Genomic DNA, 18,565 nt, shown 5'->3' on the forward strand with positions numbered 1-18,565 from the left:
TCGCAACGACGAATGAAGCTGTTTCTAGACTCAGGTGGCCTCCGAGGAGTTTTGACAAGGTGGCCAAGTTGTGTTATCTTAAAGTTTTCATGTTGCCATTTCAAACACAGAAATACATGCTTTCAAGCTCACTCAGACACACACACTAATTTTCTTCATAAATTACACCCCTTAAGTGCTATATTTGGCTGCTTGGGTGTTACTAAGCCAACATTTATCAGCCCAAAATCTCAAAGCTATGCAAATACCATGTTTATTCTATTTCCACACCACTCGCATACCGTCATATCGCCGCGCACCAGAGGCGCCAATCATGCAGACGTCTTTGAGCGTATCCTTGTTTGTAGCTGGTCCCATTTGTGGATCGAGTTCTACCACACGCACAACAGTGGGCCTTTGTCTGCAACAATGGAAGAGGAAAAACCTTCACCCTTTGCAGAAAAACAAGTTTGGAGGACTTCATGCTGTATTGGGAGTAATAGTGTGCCGTGTGCTTGGAGGTGGAATGCTAGTGAAAGTAATACCGGGCCGGTGTGCGTGTGCGTGTTGTTGTAAAGGGGGGGGGCGGGGGGCTAAAATAATGCCTGTTCTGTTTCGGTACACAACTTAATGCCTTGGCCACCGTGGCCAGGTAATAGCTTGTGATAGCTTCGTTAGTGCGTCATGACCAGGTTATAAAAGTGTCAAACCAGATTTATGAAGACGTTTTTAGTTACAGGAAATTTCAGCAGCAAAGGGGAGGGCCTATGGGGGGAAGTAAGGGGCGAGATTGAATCCTCGGGCACCGCCTCGAGGGAGAGGAGATCAGTTTTTATACTCTTCATTATCTCCATGTCACCCTCGGAGAGTGAGGGCTCCACATTTCAACAGGGAGGATTCAGCAAATCCCACCCTGAAGACCCGCCCCCTCCCACGCTCAACCCTCCACCAGACTTCCAGCTGCTCCAGCGGACAGACTCCCTCCCCAGTTAGGAGCGTGTGGCGTGAAGAAGCCAAACAAATGGGAATTAAATGGAAGGTTCTGAAAGCAAAGCCCATACATTGGTTTTGTGTTGATTTGCAGCCAAGTACACCAACCCCCCCCGCCCCCCAGCACAAACCAAACACCCACCTCTGGTGAGTCTTTCACATTGGATTTGCATTCGCTGCTCTTTGCTGACGTGACTCAGTCATGACGCAGCCGCCACACACCAGAGGCTAGAGCGCCAGTAAAGGCATCTCTGCCCCCCCCTCCTCTGTCAATAAGTGCATCTGGATGATGACGCAGTCCCCGGGAAGCATGTCTTTCACTGCGAGTATAAAATACCCAAAGATAGCAGGATGAGTGTAAGACCCGGAGGAACAACAACCGAAGCGTTGGGGACAACAGATTTAATCCAGCACTTAAAAGAGCGTCGCCCCGCTGAGCACCCTGCAGCCTCTGCTATCTCTGGACATTATTATAATTCTTGGAAAAGAAGTCAGAATAACCAGCCCAGGAAACGCTAACTGGTTTTTCCAGTTTAGGTTTTAGAGTGTGGGTAATGGAGGTGGAGAGGTGGATTGGCCCAACCTGACCTTCGTGATGACAAGAGAGACTCCCTCCACTCTGTGATTCCCCCCACCGCCTCCCGCCTCCATGGACCAGTGCCAGTGCAGGTCCACGCCGCTGCGTTTGATTGAGGTTGACTGCGGTATCATTTCATTACTTAAGTTTTGCCACTTCCCCCACCCCTCCCTCCCGTCTTCCTGTCGAACGGCGGTGGCGGAGTGACGCCCTTCCTCTCCTCTGTCCTCTGGCGCTTCTCATCTCGCCATCACTGCTGATCATCGTCTCAATTACTCATCCCTCCTCTCCCTCCCCTCCCTTCCCCTATTTCCCTTCTTCCTCCTCTTATCTAATCCCTCATTCTTCTACACACCCCCTCTCTGCTCCAATTTTTCATTTTTTCTTTTTTCTTCCTTTCCCCCCAGTCCTCCCAAACTGAGGTGGGAAAGATTTGAAGTGCGCCAACTCCTACATCTCCCCACCGCTCCGTCTCTCATCTCCGTCTCTCATCAGGATTTCACAGATGTTCTGTGATAATTTCTTCCTTGATTTGGTGATACCACCGCCACCCCCCCCCTCTAGTGGAGGGAAATTTGGAGCGTTTGTGTTTGGCAACCAGGATTGGGCGGAGCACATGTTGGGTGTAATGACAACGCAGCTGGGATCTTTGTTCCTGTAAGACTGATGTTCACAGAGATAGTGTCACCTCTAATGTGCTTAATGGATTTATCCTGATATACTTCAGCGTTTCGACTTTGTGGTATTTGTGACCTGTTGATTACGATGTTTAAAAAATAGCTTGCATTTGCAAAATCACATTTGCAGAAGCTCTCCTGGTTCCATTTGGCTGTGCCGCCGCCACCGTCTCTCTTTGTGTCCATTACGGCTCCACTTTTCCGTAATTGAGACATTAGAGTCTTTTACCTCACCCCCATCTATCACGTCATTTAAAACTCCTTCCTTACTTTCTGCTTTTAACTTTTTCTACTTTTTTTTCTGTCTCGTCCTGCCTTCCTCCCACAGATCTGGCCTCCCTCCCTCCTCCGTGAATCCTTCCGCGGTCTTGCACCGTCTCCCGTCCCCATCATATCACCAACAGCTTGTCACAGGCAATCAGCCTCCGAGCCTCACTTCCCTGCACGACCTCTTCCTTCTCTTTTGTTCTTCCCCCGCGTCTTCCTCACCTCCCTCGTCTCCTCTCACCTTGGCGTCCTCCTTCGTGTGTCAGTGGTTATTACTTTCAGAAATCATAGTCTTCAATGATTCTCTCTCGTTAAAGTCCTTCAGTCCAGTTCTATTATTTCTCCCGCTGCCCCTTGTCCCGGGTTACAGAGGAGGGTAAGCTCACGTAATCACTCTCACGCAGGGGTGAAAGTGGGCTAGAAAGGCCTGGCGCTGCGTTCGGAAGAAAGATTCTTGGACGGTGGAAGATGGAAGTGCTGCCTCTTCAAAGCCCACACTGAAAACCAGGCAACAGGAAAACACTCCTATCAACGTTACAATCACCTTCCCTGATTAGTTACTGCTCCCAAGTCCCTCCCAAGTATGACGGAGCTGCATGCGTTGCGTCTAAAGCTTGCGTCAGCTGCAAAACCCACCTTCAAAGCGGGTCCCACCAGCCGCTTCAACAACAAGACACTTCTGCTAATGTTATCCCCTCTTAAATAGCGCCTTGTCTCGTTATCAACTTCTTCACAGTATTCTAAAGTAGTCTGTGTTGTGATCTTGCAAATCATTAAAATAAGTGCTTGCTTTTGTTTTTGTGTCTTGACCTTTCATTTACAGCTAACTAAAGTGAGCGCGGGCTTCGGTCAGGACACTTCTGTCGACCCGAGCTCCAGTTTTGTCCCAGACGTTACCAGAATATCTAAAATGCTTTTCAGATAAGTTGTTTGTTGTATTCCACGTTGTATTCCAGCAACACGGGCGACCGCTCAGACGTCTGAGCAGCAGCACGAGCTGGATGCTAAGTAAGTGTTTTGTTGTGATGGGGAAAGATTAAATCATATTTTGGATTTGAGAATTTTTAGTTGCTCCAAATTAGGTGTAATTGCTACGAATGCAGAATAAGTTGCTAGGATTGTGAACATTTTGCTAAGCTTTGATATTAACACATGGCACGTTCACCTTACCTTTTAAAAAAAATAAAAATAAAAAAAATTACCATATGTAATATCCAGCATTTCTAAATGTTTTCAATTCGTTTTAGAGGAGATGCATAAGTGAAACAAACATTTGTGGTAGTTCTGGCAAGAAATCAAAGCACCCATTTTAAGCGCCGAAGCTCCAACTATAAACAATTTTGATTCTGTGCACAAATAGATTGATTTTTGTTGCACATGTAGGTTTTTAGTGCATTTTAAAGGCAGGGTAGGTGATTGTAGCTCATGTCACGTCTGTGGATCTTTGACACAAAACATGTAGAGGGAAAGTGTGTTTTCACTTTAGGGAGCTGGGGTTGTGTTTAAAGCCTTTAAGTCTATCATTTATCAGCAGTAACTACAAACACACAAATATTGAACCCTGACTAATTTAAGCATCACAAATGTAACATGTTGCTGCAAAATAAACATGACAAAGATATTTGGAAAGCGTTTAAACTCCATTGACGGCCCTGATGAGAGTGCCGTGCTCTGCTGCTTCGTTCATCTGAGCCTTATGAAAATCAATGAAACTGTCTTCTGCGTAAAAGAAGATGTTTCACAGGTCTCAGGCAGGGAGGAGGAGAAATTACCGTGAACCGTAATGATTTTTGTGGCTCAACAAACAGCACGGAGACTGAAGGAATATTGAAACTTTTGCATGGGAGTTAAAATAAACGTTTTTTTTTGGGTTTTCCCAGCATGCTGCAGTTTGCCTTGACCTCCACCTGCTTCTCTCCTCCCGCTTTCACACTCTGCATCCAGCAGGGATGGGGAGATCAAGAGAAAGAAAGAGAGAGAGAGTGAGGTGTTAGAAGTGAAGCTGTCACTTTTTCACGCCTTTCTTTCCTTCCTCTCCTCCCGAGCCATCCACCATCCCTCGCTTTCTGCCTTGCTTCAGACGGGCTACTTTTTAGCCTGAAGGTAAACGGTGAAGGAAAGTTATTTTACTTTATATTTGTGTATATGTTTTAGGTAGAGAGGTAAGGGTTAACCCCTGAGGCTACAAAAGAAAAGAAAAGAGTACATATGCGGGTGGGGTGAAGGGAGGAGAGTAATTACCATCGGTCCTTCTGTTAGCTTAGACTTAAAAGACAATTATAGAAGTTTGTGCCTTCTTAACTTGGTGTTTGGAGTCGAACCACAGTTGGGCTGCAAAAGCTCTTTCTCTCTCTCACTCTCTCTCTCTCCATCCAGTCTCAGCGACCTAAGGACTGGTGATCTTTAATACCCTCATTGTTGGTGTGAAAGCACACACACATCATTCTGTAACCATCTTTGCGGGATCTCTCCGGTGACGCAACGCAGTCCCTCTCCCCTCGCCTGAACCTTTAAAGGAGACGCATCATGACCTTTTTTCAAAGGTTGACACAATTTCCCAAGGTTTTATTGTCCTTACAGCCTTGTTGATAAGTCCGTTTTAGGAGGCGGAGTCAACCGACTCCCTTTTTCTGAAGATTATGTCTATTTTGAGATGTGTCATACCGCTTTAGACTGCCCATCTCCAAGATACAGCAAATGTAGCATTGTGTGAAATTAGGAAATAGTGAAGATGAAGAGGTCGGTCTGATCTGGGTCTGTGACGTCACAGTATCCCAGAAATCTGATTGATTCACTGAATGATATGTTTTTAAGACCTATGCAAGTCTTTTATTTTGTAGTACCTTTAGAAACCCATGTATATGCACGCATGCACAAGACACTACCACACCCTAACTTTCAGATGAAATATGACCGTTAAACGTGCCATTTTTTCTTTTGGTTACATCGAATCTGACGGTTCCCATGGTACATGATTTTGTTTGCCAAGAATAAAGTACCATCTGCAGACAGTTTTGTCTCAGGCAGGCTACTTTGACACTCATAGCTCATTTCTGACGCTGTCAAGTCTTATGTGGCCCAAAAGTCATGGAAGATGCCAGACTTGGGTCACGGCAAGTGTTTATAGGGGTCCGGCGGGGCCCAGAGACACAACGAACGCAGATTTGGACGGCGTTTGGTGGACGTGTTGTGGTTACAGCAGCCACTCACACCACAAATCAACGCTGTCAGTTAACGCCATCGAAACCTTCCGCCAAGACCATCCTCTTCTCATAAATCACTGTTCAATGAGTTCTCTCATTCACTTCTGGTTGGCTCTGTTTGAATTCTTCTAACTCCTGAACTCTCTGTGTGTGTGTGTGTGTGTGTGTGTGTGTGTGTGTGTGTGTGTGTGTGTGTGTGTGTGTGTGTGTGTGTGTGTGTGTGTGTGTGTGTGTGTGTGTGTGTGTGTGTGTGTGTGTGTGTGTGTGTGTGTGTGTGTGTGTTAAATTAAATCTGAGACTACATCCCCGTTGGCGTGGAACTGTTGCGTTCATCTTCACTGAATGTAAAAAGAGCCTCTTCTGTCTCAAAATTGTGCATTAAGCTCCTCAATAATGAATTAAAAGAATCTCTTTAATTCTGTTAATTAAAACATAAGAAGTGATAGTAATGGGGGTATTACCGATCGAAGCTCCCACTCATCTGTATTCTGAGAAACTAAGTCCAGTTTTTCCACTCAAATCCAACAGTGATTTGTGTCTCAGGGGCTCCATTTTATTTCATACACGCTTTGATTGGATTACAACCCTTTTTCTCCCCCCCATCAGCCAGTTTCTGCTTCCACGTGGCCCCCTCCCAGTTGTTGCTCCAGTCGGAGTAGCGGTTGCAGCTGATTGCGAGCGGTTGAGCCCATGCAAGGCAGCAGGGGTGTTAATGAATTCCAGCAGATTGTTAAATGAGGACTTATTAAAGTGCTGCCGCCTCATAGTTTGACATTTCAGAGCTTCTGGTGGAGTTTTAAAACCCCGCCTCTGCAAATGTCACCCGGCGACTCTGCAATGGCTGACCACATGAACAGCAGCTAGTATTTGCTTTGGAGAGAGAGAGATAGACGAATCTGTGTGTTGTGCTTTCCTCCGTATCAACCTGCTTCTTTTTAAATCGTGCAAATTTGTGTTTCCCTGCAGCTACGTCAGATGGGACGCGTCAAGGCCTGGACAGCATGAGGGGAGGAGTGTGTGCTACGCAGGGCATGAAGGTGGTCCTGAAAGTGGGGCAGAGTAAGTCCTCTCTCTCTCTTGCTCTCTCTCTGTCTGTCTTCTCTGCACAGTCACTTAACATGCTATATTTGTCCATCGTTTTTACCCCGGACAAGCCCCCAAAGGCTCCCTGTAAACGAGGAACAACATTAATACAGTAGATCGATATTTTGCAGGAGATCTGTTTATTAAAAGGTGACATATCGTTTCCTTTTTTCAAACGTTGACACAGTTCCTTAAGTTTATAATAAAATGTCCAGGAGATGCTTTTACTTTTGGACTTTTTACAGTCAAACAGTGACAAAGGATACTTTTTCAGCCAGGTCCTTACATCACCTGGTTTCAGGGGGCGGAGTCAGCCACTTTGCTTGACTCCTCCCATGTCTTCTGTGGAGAGTCCCTCTTTTAAAACCCTTCATACAGCTTTGTGGTTCCCAATTCTGAGGTACAACGAGTTTAGCAGGATGTGAGGATGAGTTGAGGGTAGATAAAGACGGGGAGGCTGGCAATCTGGATCTGTTATCTCTTTTCCACCAAACCGGTTCCAGGATTAGTTCTGGGCCAGTGCTGGTGCTGGTTCACAACTCCTTCAACTTAAGAACCAGCTGAGAACCCGTTTGTTTTTCCTCTAGCCCAGCAAAGAGTTGGTGCTACCTTGGAACCGGTTTTTCTGCCCCGGAGCCAGTTCTTTGTCAGTGGGAACAGAAAGCCCAGTTCCAAACTCGGCACTGGCCCAGAACCAGAACTATAACCAGCCCTGGAACCGGTTTGGTGGAAAAGGGGTATGTGATGTCATAAATCTGAACACTTTTAGTCCCTAACCCTTTAAAACCAGGGTTTCCAGTGACATGAAGGCTAAATCACCATGGTAACTGAACGACTCGAGTTTAAAATTAAATGTCATCAAGTCATTCTGAAACAGCCCTAAAATCCCATCAGACAGAAATACTGGATGTTTTGACGTCTCACTGGAGCCCAGCTGGAAGATGTTGATGGAGGTTTAATATACGTCAGACTGTCACAAGACTGACAGAAGTTCAATAATTCCAGTCAGTCACCACATTTACAGGCTGACGGTATTTGCCAGATCATAATACAATGTTGATTTTTAAGCTTTTCAGGACTTAATATGAGTTGCTTCTGAAGGGAGTTCAACCCTACAGAAAAGAAAAACAACAAAAAAAACCTTTTGACCAGAAATCAAAGCTAAATGAACAAGTTATGATGCATATGTACAACTGAGGGAGCATGTCAAATATCCAAAACCGTTAAATCTGTATGCCTCTACATGAGTAGATGCTTTTTGCAGTGACAGCTAAACTATAGACTCTGTTGCTATGGGGACCGTGAAGGCAGAATATTTTTTTTTGTTTTTTATTTAATGCTTTTCCCGATTTACTGAAAAGTCTGCTCTAAGCTGCCGATATTGAGTGTGAAACAGATTAGAGTGAAAGTTATTGTTTCACAATGCTCAATAAATGACATTAAAACAAAACGACAAATCAGTTTTTGAGATGCGGCTTGACATTTCAGGAGCTTCCTGTGCCGCAGCACCACACAAATGATTGTGTTCATTGTTTTACACTGAAGAGACAATATTCAAACGTGCACAACTAACTATTTCTTGCCACAGATCCATTGTTGTTTGAATTGCAGCAGCATTATTATCATTTTTAAAAATGATTGTCATATTATTTGAATTTTAATCAAACTGCTTCTCTCATGGATGGAGTGTCAGGAGATCTTTGGATTTTGTGCAGAATGATCATCAAAGATCCCCCCCGACCCCAAAATAAAAAAAAAAATCACTGTTGTACACCAACATTGTATTATTATTGGCTTTTTGAGTTGGTTGTCACTTCATACTCAAATAAATGCCCTCGAGCTTAGAAAAGAGTTTTTATCTCACGACATCTTCTTAAAGCAGCACAAACAAACTGTTGTAGTATTTGCTCAGCGGGTCCCCCTGTAGGTGGGGAGGTTATGTCGCTTTTACAACATTGGCAAAGGTTTTTTGCCTCTTCACTTGTTTTGTCTTCCATCATTACTTTCTTGAGTGTCATAGTCAGCTCTGCCATGATGTGGTGTTTAAATGGCCTTAAAGCGATACGATGTTGTCAGGATGGGGGTCCAGAGTTACTTTGACTGACTTCTGCTGATAAACCAGTGTGAGACGACTCTTCTTAAAAAAGATTAAAAATTCCTTCAAATTAAGTTGAAACTGAGATTTTTACATGAAAAAAGGTTTTTTCTGAAGTAACAAACAACATAACTTGCCTGTTATCCAAGCATTGCAACAGAAAACTGACCGAAACCAACAAAACCAGCCACTTTTGTCTCATCTAAACCACCATTAACAGAGCCAACAACATAAAACACAGGACTTCTGGTTCTCTCACTTAACGGGTAAAGAAACATCACAGAAAGAGCGAAACCAGAAAAATCAGCAGCAAACAGAGACTCCAAAGAGGAGCATGATCCACGGGTCCTCCCTCCCTTCCATCCCTTTATTGGATCTCTCTAATAAGGCTTGATGTGGTCCACCTGGGGAGAAAACACAAAACAGGACACAAGGTCATGAGACACATGGACATCAGATCTTTTTAACACACACACACACACACACACACACACACACACACACACACACACACACACACACACACACACACACACACACACACACACACACACACACACACACATTAATTAGCACAACTTATCCTGCATGCAGTCTCGTCCCTTTCAAACCGTCTCTCTGATCGTCCCGTCTCTCACACACATGCAAGTAAACAGCAGCATGTACCTTTCTTTGTGTATGTGTTTGGGTGTGTGTGTGTGTGTGTGTGTGTGTGTGTGTGTGTGTGTGTGTGTGTGTGTGTGTGTGTGTGTTCTCGCCGAGCATATTAGGGCTTGTTAAGTGGTGAGAACTGCGCAGAAGTGTGGGATCAGTCAGCTCTAATGAGGCCTGTTGACTCCCTTCTCACGCTGCCTTTTAACTGCGTTTGAGTCATACTGGACACACACACACCCACACACACACACACACACACACACACACAAAGATTTAAACTCGCCCAACGAATATTAGCTCACAAAACGGACGCTAAGGTGAGGAACACACACGTAAAGCCATGCAGCAGACCTGCCAGCTAAAGCGCGATAACGAAATGACTCCATTTGCTCTTAAAGCACAGCGTTGATGACTTTTTTTTATGTTTTAATGAGTCGTGGCCGTGCAAACTTCTAATTTGTTGGGAAAATATTCCCAGGTAATGACCCTTATAGGTTTCAACAGAGCAGCAGGAGGGAAAAAAGAAAGGAAAACTTCCATTTAAGCATTTTTACTGGCCGGTGTGTTGGTGCACATAGCGGGCACCTGCCCTTCACACGACCGCCCTCGCACACCAACACACTTCCTCCACTGCTTTGATCAGGGCGGCGTTATCGGCCCTTGTGCGTTGGAGGTTCTCTTCAGCACAGAGCCGAGTGGTTCTGTTGTGGTTCTATCAGCATTTAACATCAGCAGAGTCAGCTTAGCTCAGTAGAAATACCACACACACACACACACACACACACACACACACACACACAGCGTTTATTTCTCCTGGCTCGTTCCCCACACTGGCAGTGGAAAAGCTCCCTTCTCCGCACATAAATCCCTCCGCCGTCTTTTTTCCCTTTTTCTCCTTAATTTTCTACCTTCCTCTGTGTTTCCATCCCTTCATGCTCCTTTTTATTCAAACAAACTCGCTCACGTCCCTTTTCAAATTCCCCTTCTCCCTCTCCTCATCGCCTCCCTTCGCTTTGCATGCCATCCGTCGCTCCTTCCAGCTCTCCCTCTTCCATTTCCCCTCCGTTCCTCCTGTCTCCATCTTATCTGCTGCGCGGCTGAAAGGTCACGTCCGTGTTGTTTGTCGTCGAAATAAGCGGCACGCTGCTTCATGGTGATCTCTGATGAGATAGGGAACACACATGTGCCCCCGCCGACCGCACACATGCATCGACCTGTCCTCTCTCATTTCACTCTTTATCTACCTCGCTTTCTCCCCGGATCCAACACACACACACACACACACACACACACACACACACACACACACACACACACACACACACACACACACACCGCCGGCCCCTGCTGACCACACAGCAGTTCCTATTGATCCAGCCAGCACCGCCCCCAACTTCTGTTTGGTTTACTGTCAAAAGGGGGCTACTAGCCAATAAGCCTCATGCTTTTCCAAATGTCAGTGCATATAGGTTGATGATGGCGCGCTGGACACATAGACCAGCTGATACTCCGGTAAAATGTCTCTCTATTGTAACGCCATGATCATATCTACTTCTTGCTCTCTCCTCTTAGCTACAGACCTGAATAGGTCGATTACATATAAAGTTGCTTTCGTCAACGAAAATTATGACTAAATATTGTCGTCAACGAACCTTTATCACATGAGGAAAACGAGACGAGACGCAACAAATTTGCTGGTCATGTGATGATAACGATAATTAAATATATAAAGCAATATTGTAGACGAGACTAAAATGTGTCTTAATTTTCGTTGACCAAAACGAGACGAAATGTTCTACCAAAGATAGTTAATCTCCATGTTTTCAGTAGTTTCCTCTGGTTTAGTTCTGCTGCTGGTGACGTCACGTCCTCAATCCCAGTCGCTGCAGCGGGGAATCAGATCCAGAAGATGCAGCTGCAGAGTTAGAGGCTGATGCCGTTAACACAGAGCTCTAGGTTCACGTCAATTAAAAACAAATTACATAGAGAAACGCGGGATCTTCTCTGGGGCTGGAGAAGAAGAAGAACCATCTTTGGATACACTTTCCTACAGAGACGTGGAAAAGAAAACTCAATGTGTCGTCGGAAAAGAAAAAGATGGGGAGAAATGCGGAAAAATAAATATGTTGTAAACTCAAATTAGAGTCTTCTGTATCTGGAATGAATGTATTCTTGAGTCTATAAGGTAACAATAATATAATAATAAGATAACCTTGTTTGAATTGTAAAAGGGGTTTGGCTAAATACAATCTTTGACTAAAACGAGACTAAAATGGTCCTGGACAATTCTGACTAAAATAAGACTAAAATGCTCAGACTTTTAGTCGACTGAAACTTGACACGACTAAAAGGAGAATGAATGTGAGTAAAAGTAATAAAAACTAAAATGATAGCTATACCCAAAGACTAGACTAAAACTCAAATTGAAACAGGCTGACAAAAACAACACTACTGATATTCCGTTCTCGCGTTCAGATGTTTACTAGAAGGCCGAATTTCACAAATCGGTCACAATCTTTTTTCTGTAAATTAGTCTTAAATTTTGCATTTATGCAATAGCTGCATTCGTGTGTGTGTGTGTGTGTGTGTGTGTGTGTGTGTGTGTGTGTGTGTGTGTGTGTGTGTGTGTGTGTGTGTGTGTGTGTGTGTGTGTTCTCGCCGAGCATATTAGGGCTTGTTAAGTGGTGAGAACTGCGCAGAAGTGTGGGATCAGTCAGCTCTAATGAGGCCTGTTGACTCCCTTCTCACGCTGCCTTTTAACTGCGTTTGAGTCATACTGGACACACACACACCCACACACACACACACACACACACACACACAAAGATTTAAACTCGCCCAACGAATATTAGCTCACAAAACGGACGCTAAGGTGAGGAACACACACGTAAAGCCATGCAGCAGACCTGCCAGCTAAAGCGCGATAACGAAATGACTCCATTTGCTCTTAAAGCACAGCGTTGATGACTTTTTTTTATGTTTTAATGAGTCGTGGCCGTGCAAACTTCTAATTTGTTGGGAAAATATTCCCAGGTAATGACCCTTATAGGTTTCAACAGAGCAGCAGGAGGGAAAAAAGAAAGGAAAACTTCCATTTAAGCATTTTTACTGGCCGGTGTGTTGGTGCACATAGCGGGCACCTGCCCTTCACACGACCGCCCTCGCACACCAACACACTTCCTCCACTGCTTTGATCAGGGCGGCGTTATCGGCCCTTGTGCGTTGGAGGTTCTCTTCAGCACAGAGCCGAGTGGTTCTGTTGTGGTTCTATCAGCATTTAACATCAGCAGAGTCAGCTTAGCTCAGTAGAAATACCACACACACACACACACACACACACACACACACACACACACAGCGTTTATTTCTCCTGGCTCGTTCCCCACACTGGCAGTGGAAAAGCTCCCTTCTCCGCACATAAATCCCTCCGCCGTCTTTTTTCCCTTTTTCTCCTTAATTTTCTACCTTCCTCTGTGTTTCCATCCCTTCATGCTCCTTTTTATTCAAACAAACTCGCTCACGTCCCTTTTCAAATTCCCCTTCTCCCTCTCCTCATCGCCTCCCTTCGCTTTGCATGCCATCCGTCGCTCCTTCCAGCTCTCCCTCTTCCATTTCCCCTCCGTTCCTCCTGTCTCCATCTTATCTGCTGCGCGGCTGAAAGGTCACGTCCGTGTTGTTTGTCGTCGAAATAAGCGGCACGCTGCTTCATGGTGATCTCTGATGAGATAGGGAACACACATGTGCCCCCGCCGACCGCACACATGCATCGACCTGTCCTCTCTCATTTCACTCTTTATCTACCTCGCTTTCTCCCCGGATCCAACACACACACACACACACACACACACACACACACACACACACACACACACACACACACACACACACACCGCCGGCCCCTGCTGACCACACAGCAGTTCCTATTGATCCAGCCAGCACCGCCCCCAACTTCTGTTTGGTTTACTGTCAAAAGGGGGCTACTAGCCAATAAGCCTCATGCTTTTCCAAATGTCAGTGCATATAGGTTGATGATGGCGCGCTGGACACATAGACCAGCTGATACTCCGGTAAAATGTCTCTCTATTGTAACGCCATGATCATATCTACTTCTTGCTCTCTCCTCTTAGCTACAGACCTGAATAGGTCGATTACATATAAAGTTGCTTTCGTCAACGAAAATTATGACTAAATATTGTCGTCAACGAACCTTTATCACATGAGGAAAACGAGACGAGACGCAACAAATTTGCTGGTCATGTGATGATAACGATAATTAAATATATAAAGCAATATTGTAGACGAGACTAAAATGTGTCTTAATTTTCGTTGACCAAAACGAGACGAAATGTTCTACCAAAGATAGTTAATCTCCATGTTTTCAGTAGTTTCCTCTGGTTTAGTTCTGCTGCTGGTGACGTCACGTCCTCAATCCCAGTCGCTGCAGCGGGGAATCAGATCCAGAAGATGCAGCTGCAGAGTTAGAGGCTGATGCCGTTAACACAGAGCTCTAGGTTCACGTCAATTAAAAACAAATTACATAGAGAAACGCGGGATCTTCTCTGGGGCTGGAGAAGAAGAAGAACCATCTTTGGATACACTTTCCTACAGAGACGTGGAAAAGAAAACTCAATGTGTCGTCGGAAAAGAAAAAGATGGGGAGAAATGCGGAAAAATAAATATGTTGTAAACTCAAATTAGAGTCTTCTGTATCTGGAATGAATGTATTCTTGAGTCTATAAGGTAACAATAATATAATAATAAGATAACCTTGTTTGAATTGTAAAAGGGGTTTGGCTAAATACAATCTTTGACTAAAACGAGACTAAAATGGTCCTGGACAATTCTGACTAAAATAAGACTAAAATGCTCAGACTTTTAGTCGACTGAAACTTGACACGACTAAAAGGAGAATGAATGTGAGTAAAAGTAATAAAAACTAAAATGATAGCTATACCCAAAGACTAGACTAAAACTCAAATTGAAACAGGCTGACAAAAACAACACTACTGATATTCCGTTCTCGCGTTCAGATGTTTACTAGAAGGCCGAATTTCACAAATCGGTCACAATCTTTTTTCTGTAAATTAGTCTTAAATTTTGCATTTATGCAATAGCTGCATTCGTGTGTGTGTGTGTGTGTGTGTGTGTGTGTGTGTGTGTGTGTGTGTGTGTGTGTGTGTGTGTGTGTGTGTGTGTGTGTGTGTGTGTGTGTGTGTGTGTGTGTGTGTGTGTGTGTGTGTGTGTGTGTGTGTGTGTGTGTGTGTGTGTGTGTGTGTGTGTGTGTGTGTGTGTGTGTGTGTGTGTGTGTGTGTGTGTCGCACAAATGCACTTTAATACCGTCCCCATCACCGAGGGCTTGCCAGACAGATGGCCTGGTTTAGCGACTGCAGATTACAAGCCGTTATGGCCCTGTGAAACTCACTCAGGCCAAAACAACTTTGGAACGAACGGAGATGCGACGCATCGAAGCCCGTCAATATGTGCCCTCCTATTATTGGATGGAGGAGGCTGTTGGACCTCTTCAGTCTGGGTCTTGCTCTTCGCTAGTGTCACTTATTGGTTGCAGCTCTGAGAAGTTTGGCATTGGTGGAAGATGGTTTCTGTAGCTCACCGGCACTGCTTTTCCCTCCGTAGGCCCGTATGGACTCCCCCCCAAGAAGGAGTCGGCGGGACACACCACCGGGGGAATCCCAGGTAAGCAGGACACCGCATGGCGTGAATCCCCCACAGATCCATCCACCAAATGGATGGAGGGTTGGTAAATATAAAGAAAAGCAGTGGCAGAGGGAGGGCGGGGGCGACAGATGGAGAATGTGCAGCGGCGACATCTGCGGATCTCGCTGTTTAATTCCACATTTCTCCCCATTCTCCATCCCTCTCCTCCTTTTTCCTCTGCGCCCGCCGCTTCGAGCGACGCTGCGGGCTGGGAACGGATGGCTAATCGCTACCGTGGGAGAAAGACGAGGAAAAAAGAGGCAGTTTGGGGGGAGGAGGGAAAGGGAATGAGGGCATTACAGTAAGTTATCATTGTCATTAGTTTGGACGGCCTGGATTCTGTAGCTCCGTCCTGAGACGGAGGTCAGAAAGACGAAAGAGGGCGATAAAAAGAAATATGGATGACAGGAAGATGAGGGGAAAGAGAGGACGAGGCAAGAGGGAGCGATGGAGCGGGCTGAGGAGAAGTGGGGGGCTCGTGAGGAGGAGAAAGAAAAGAATAATTGAAAAGCAAAGAGGAAAAGGGAATACAACAAGAAGAGCAGCTGGATTCACGCTCCACCTCAAAGTTATCCAGTCGACAGTAGAGAACATAACTCGTTGGACATGTCTTGCATTTCCTCTCTTCATATTTTTTAAGTTGAAGAATTTATGTGCCGTCACCGATGTGTGAATCGATGCCTTCGCACCTTTTCCAATCACTTCCCCATAAGGACGCATGTGAAAAGCAAGAAACAATACCATGCGTCTGTGCTTTTACCTGAATGTGTGAAATAACTCTCACTATATGAATGATTTAATCACACACATAACAAGATATTTCACACACCTCTGACTCTCAGGCAGGGACATGTAAACACACACTCAAGAGCATATCTGAAAGGGCCGTTTTTGACTTCTGACACAACTGTTACACCAGAATTTCTAATCCTTATGTGACTACGCCCAACGTTTTCCCAGGTTATCCACACTTTCTCATGGTTTCCTTTTTCATCTAATCTGATCCTCACTGTTGCCGTGAGCAGTTCCGATCCCATCAGCGGGATATTAACTCGTATCTCTTCCTGAACAGATACAAACACAGGCTCCTTTTTTACCCCCTAGGAATATTTTTATGTGTCACCTAATTTGCCGCAAACTCCACTCAGCCACGTTAAAACACACCAACAATTAGACACTCGCTGCTAATTCACTCTTTACACTCCAGCGAGGATAGGTATTCATGAATTTAGCTCATATCGGAGAATAAGATGCTTCCAGTGATTATATTTACACTGCAAAAACAGTCCCTCTAGACACAAGTCCTAATATTCCCTAAAACTAGTCACATTTGTCTTATTTTTATTTTTGTTTACATTTCTAGAAGTCTTAAAACTAGCAATCTAATTTTGAAATAGATTTCAATTTTTTTTGAAACAAGACTTTTTTATTTTCTTAAAAATGAGTTTTTGCAGTGTATCATACAAAGGCCAGAGATAAACCCACGACCAAAGCAACATCCGTTTTCTTTATGCGTATATTCCTGTATGATTCAACGATGGAGGTTCTGCATAGTTTTAACTCGGATATTTAAGTATTCAGTGGAGTATGTATGTACATTAAATAAAGGCAAATAAAAATGCCTCTAATGGTTAGCATTTTTAGCACTAATCAGGATCTATCAGTTCATAGCTCTTGGTCATGAACGGAGCCCGATTGGAATTTTAACTCCCACCTGAGCTTATTAGCATAAACATTTAGCTTGTATTTACCTCTGTTCTGTTTTGTATTGTTTATTTGCAGTTTAAAATTATATAGTAATGAACCTTGGCTTTTTTTTTTTTTTTTTTGCTAAATATTTGCACTGCAGCTCCATCTTCCACTGTAAATGACAGATTTCACTTCATTAGTGACCACGGAAGTAAGAATAGCTGCTACGTTATGTGTGAAACAGCAATATAACACCAAATTTGGTCAGTTTTCCACATTTCTTTTTAATAAATTAATAGAAAGAATATTAATGAGAAAAAAATGCATATTTCAGTTTGTTTTAAAATGTCTTAATGTAAACTTAATGCAAAAAAGGGATGGGACATTCCCATTAAAGAACGTCAGGAGTGGTGTGTACAGGACCCAGACATAGGAGGCCAGGGAGGCAGCAGTGATAACAGCCTTTTATTTGACGAGCAAGAAAAGCTGCCACAGCAGGATATTCCAAAGAGAAGAACCACTGGGTCTGAAAAGCAAGTGGAAACACAAGGAAGCATGAAGGGCTGTACATCACAGAAGCACAACTAACGGACTAACAAGGGGAGTTCATAAAACAACACAAGACAATATAGAAACGCCTACACACAAGCTGATTTGCACTTAGATGCTGGAATTTGTGAGTTCCTACCATGAACATTCAACTGGAACGCCCCCTGAGGTTGGAACTTGGAAAGTCAGAGAAACGTCACTTTCCCCGACTTCAGAACTTAATTTTTAATTTATTTATTTATTGACTTTTATTTAACGGTGGGGGATCTTGAGATTTAAAATCTCCTTTTTAAGTGTGTCCTGAAAGATTGGCAGCAGATGAGAGCCCAAGAGTTACAAAACATAGATAACACAACAATATATTCACACAAAATATAAGCATAAACGCCACAAAACAACATTAAGGTCTACAATTACCGGTTATTTTGGACCTTTAAAGGTTTCAAAGGGCATTGTAGCTATGGCTGATGGTAATCAGTCATAACATCTAAAACCAGAACAGGATGCATGAAGAATATTCAAATAATGTTTAAATATATTCAAATGGTGCAACATGGTTACTACTCACATCAGCAAAGCAGACACTCAGATGATTCTTCCTTGTTTCAGTCAAAGTCAAGCATAGACCAGGAAATGTTTTTATCAATGCATGTGCTGGTACGCTTGTTGTATGTGCCAATAATAAATAAGATTTGTTATGAATGAGTATTTCTGACGGTGGCAACCAGCAGAAACGGTTGGTCTGACATTTGGAAAGGTTCATTTTCCAACTTTCCAACTGGAACCAAGTGAACTCTGGTGTGACGTCAATCTGAGTTTTTACTCTTGACTCCGGAGATAAATGGGGACACCATTAAGACGGGACGCTTTCCAAATGAGCCACTAAACTAAAACTTGGTTTCCTGTGTGGTCGGTTGCACATTTATCTCCGAGGTGAAGTTCATTAACAGTCTTAGTTAGAACTGAGGAGGAAGTGAAGTAACTCGTAGGACCAAAAGCAGAAACCCAGAGGAGATATGGAAAACAGGGGAGGTGAGAGCAGGAGGAGGAGGAGGAGCAGGGAGGAAGAAAGTTAAAGAAAGAGGAC

The 18,565-nt window shown here is 44.1% G+C and overlaps 1 protein-coding gene across 1 annotated transcript in view; it reads left to right on the top strand.

Moving 5' to 3' along the window:
• The window catches only part of efnb3b (ephrin-B3b), a 104,017-nt gene that overhangs the window by 78,741 nt on the left and 6,711 nt on the right, over nucleotides 1-18,565 (top strand). The window contains exons 3-4 of the mRNA XM_061709512.1: nucleotides 6,660-6,752; nucleotides 15,160-15,219. Of these exons, the coding sequence (XP_061565496.1) occupies nucleotides 6,660-6,752; nucleotides 15,160-15,219 (153 nt within the window). The remainder of the gene's footprint in view (nucleotides 1-6,659; nucleotides 6,753-15,159; nucleotides 15,220-18,565) is intronic.

Source organism: Cololabis saira, chromosome 20 (assembly GCF_033807715.1).
Source record: "Cololabis saira isolate AMF1-May2022 chromosome 20, fColSai1.1, whole genome shotgun sequence".
Classification (NCBI taxonomy): domain Eukaryota; kingdom Metazoa; phylum Chordata; class Actinopteri; order Beloniformes; family Belonidae; genus Cololabis; species Cololabis saira.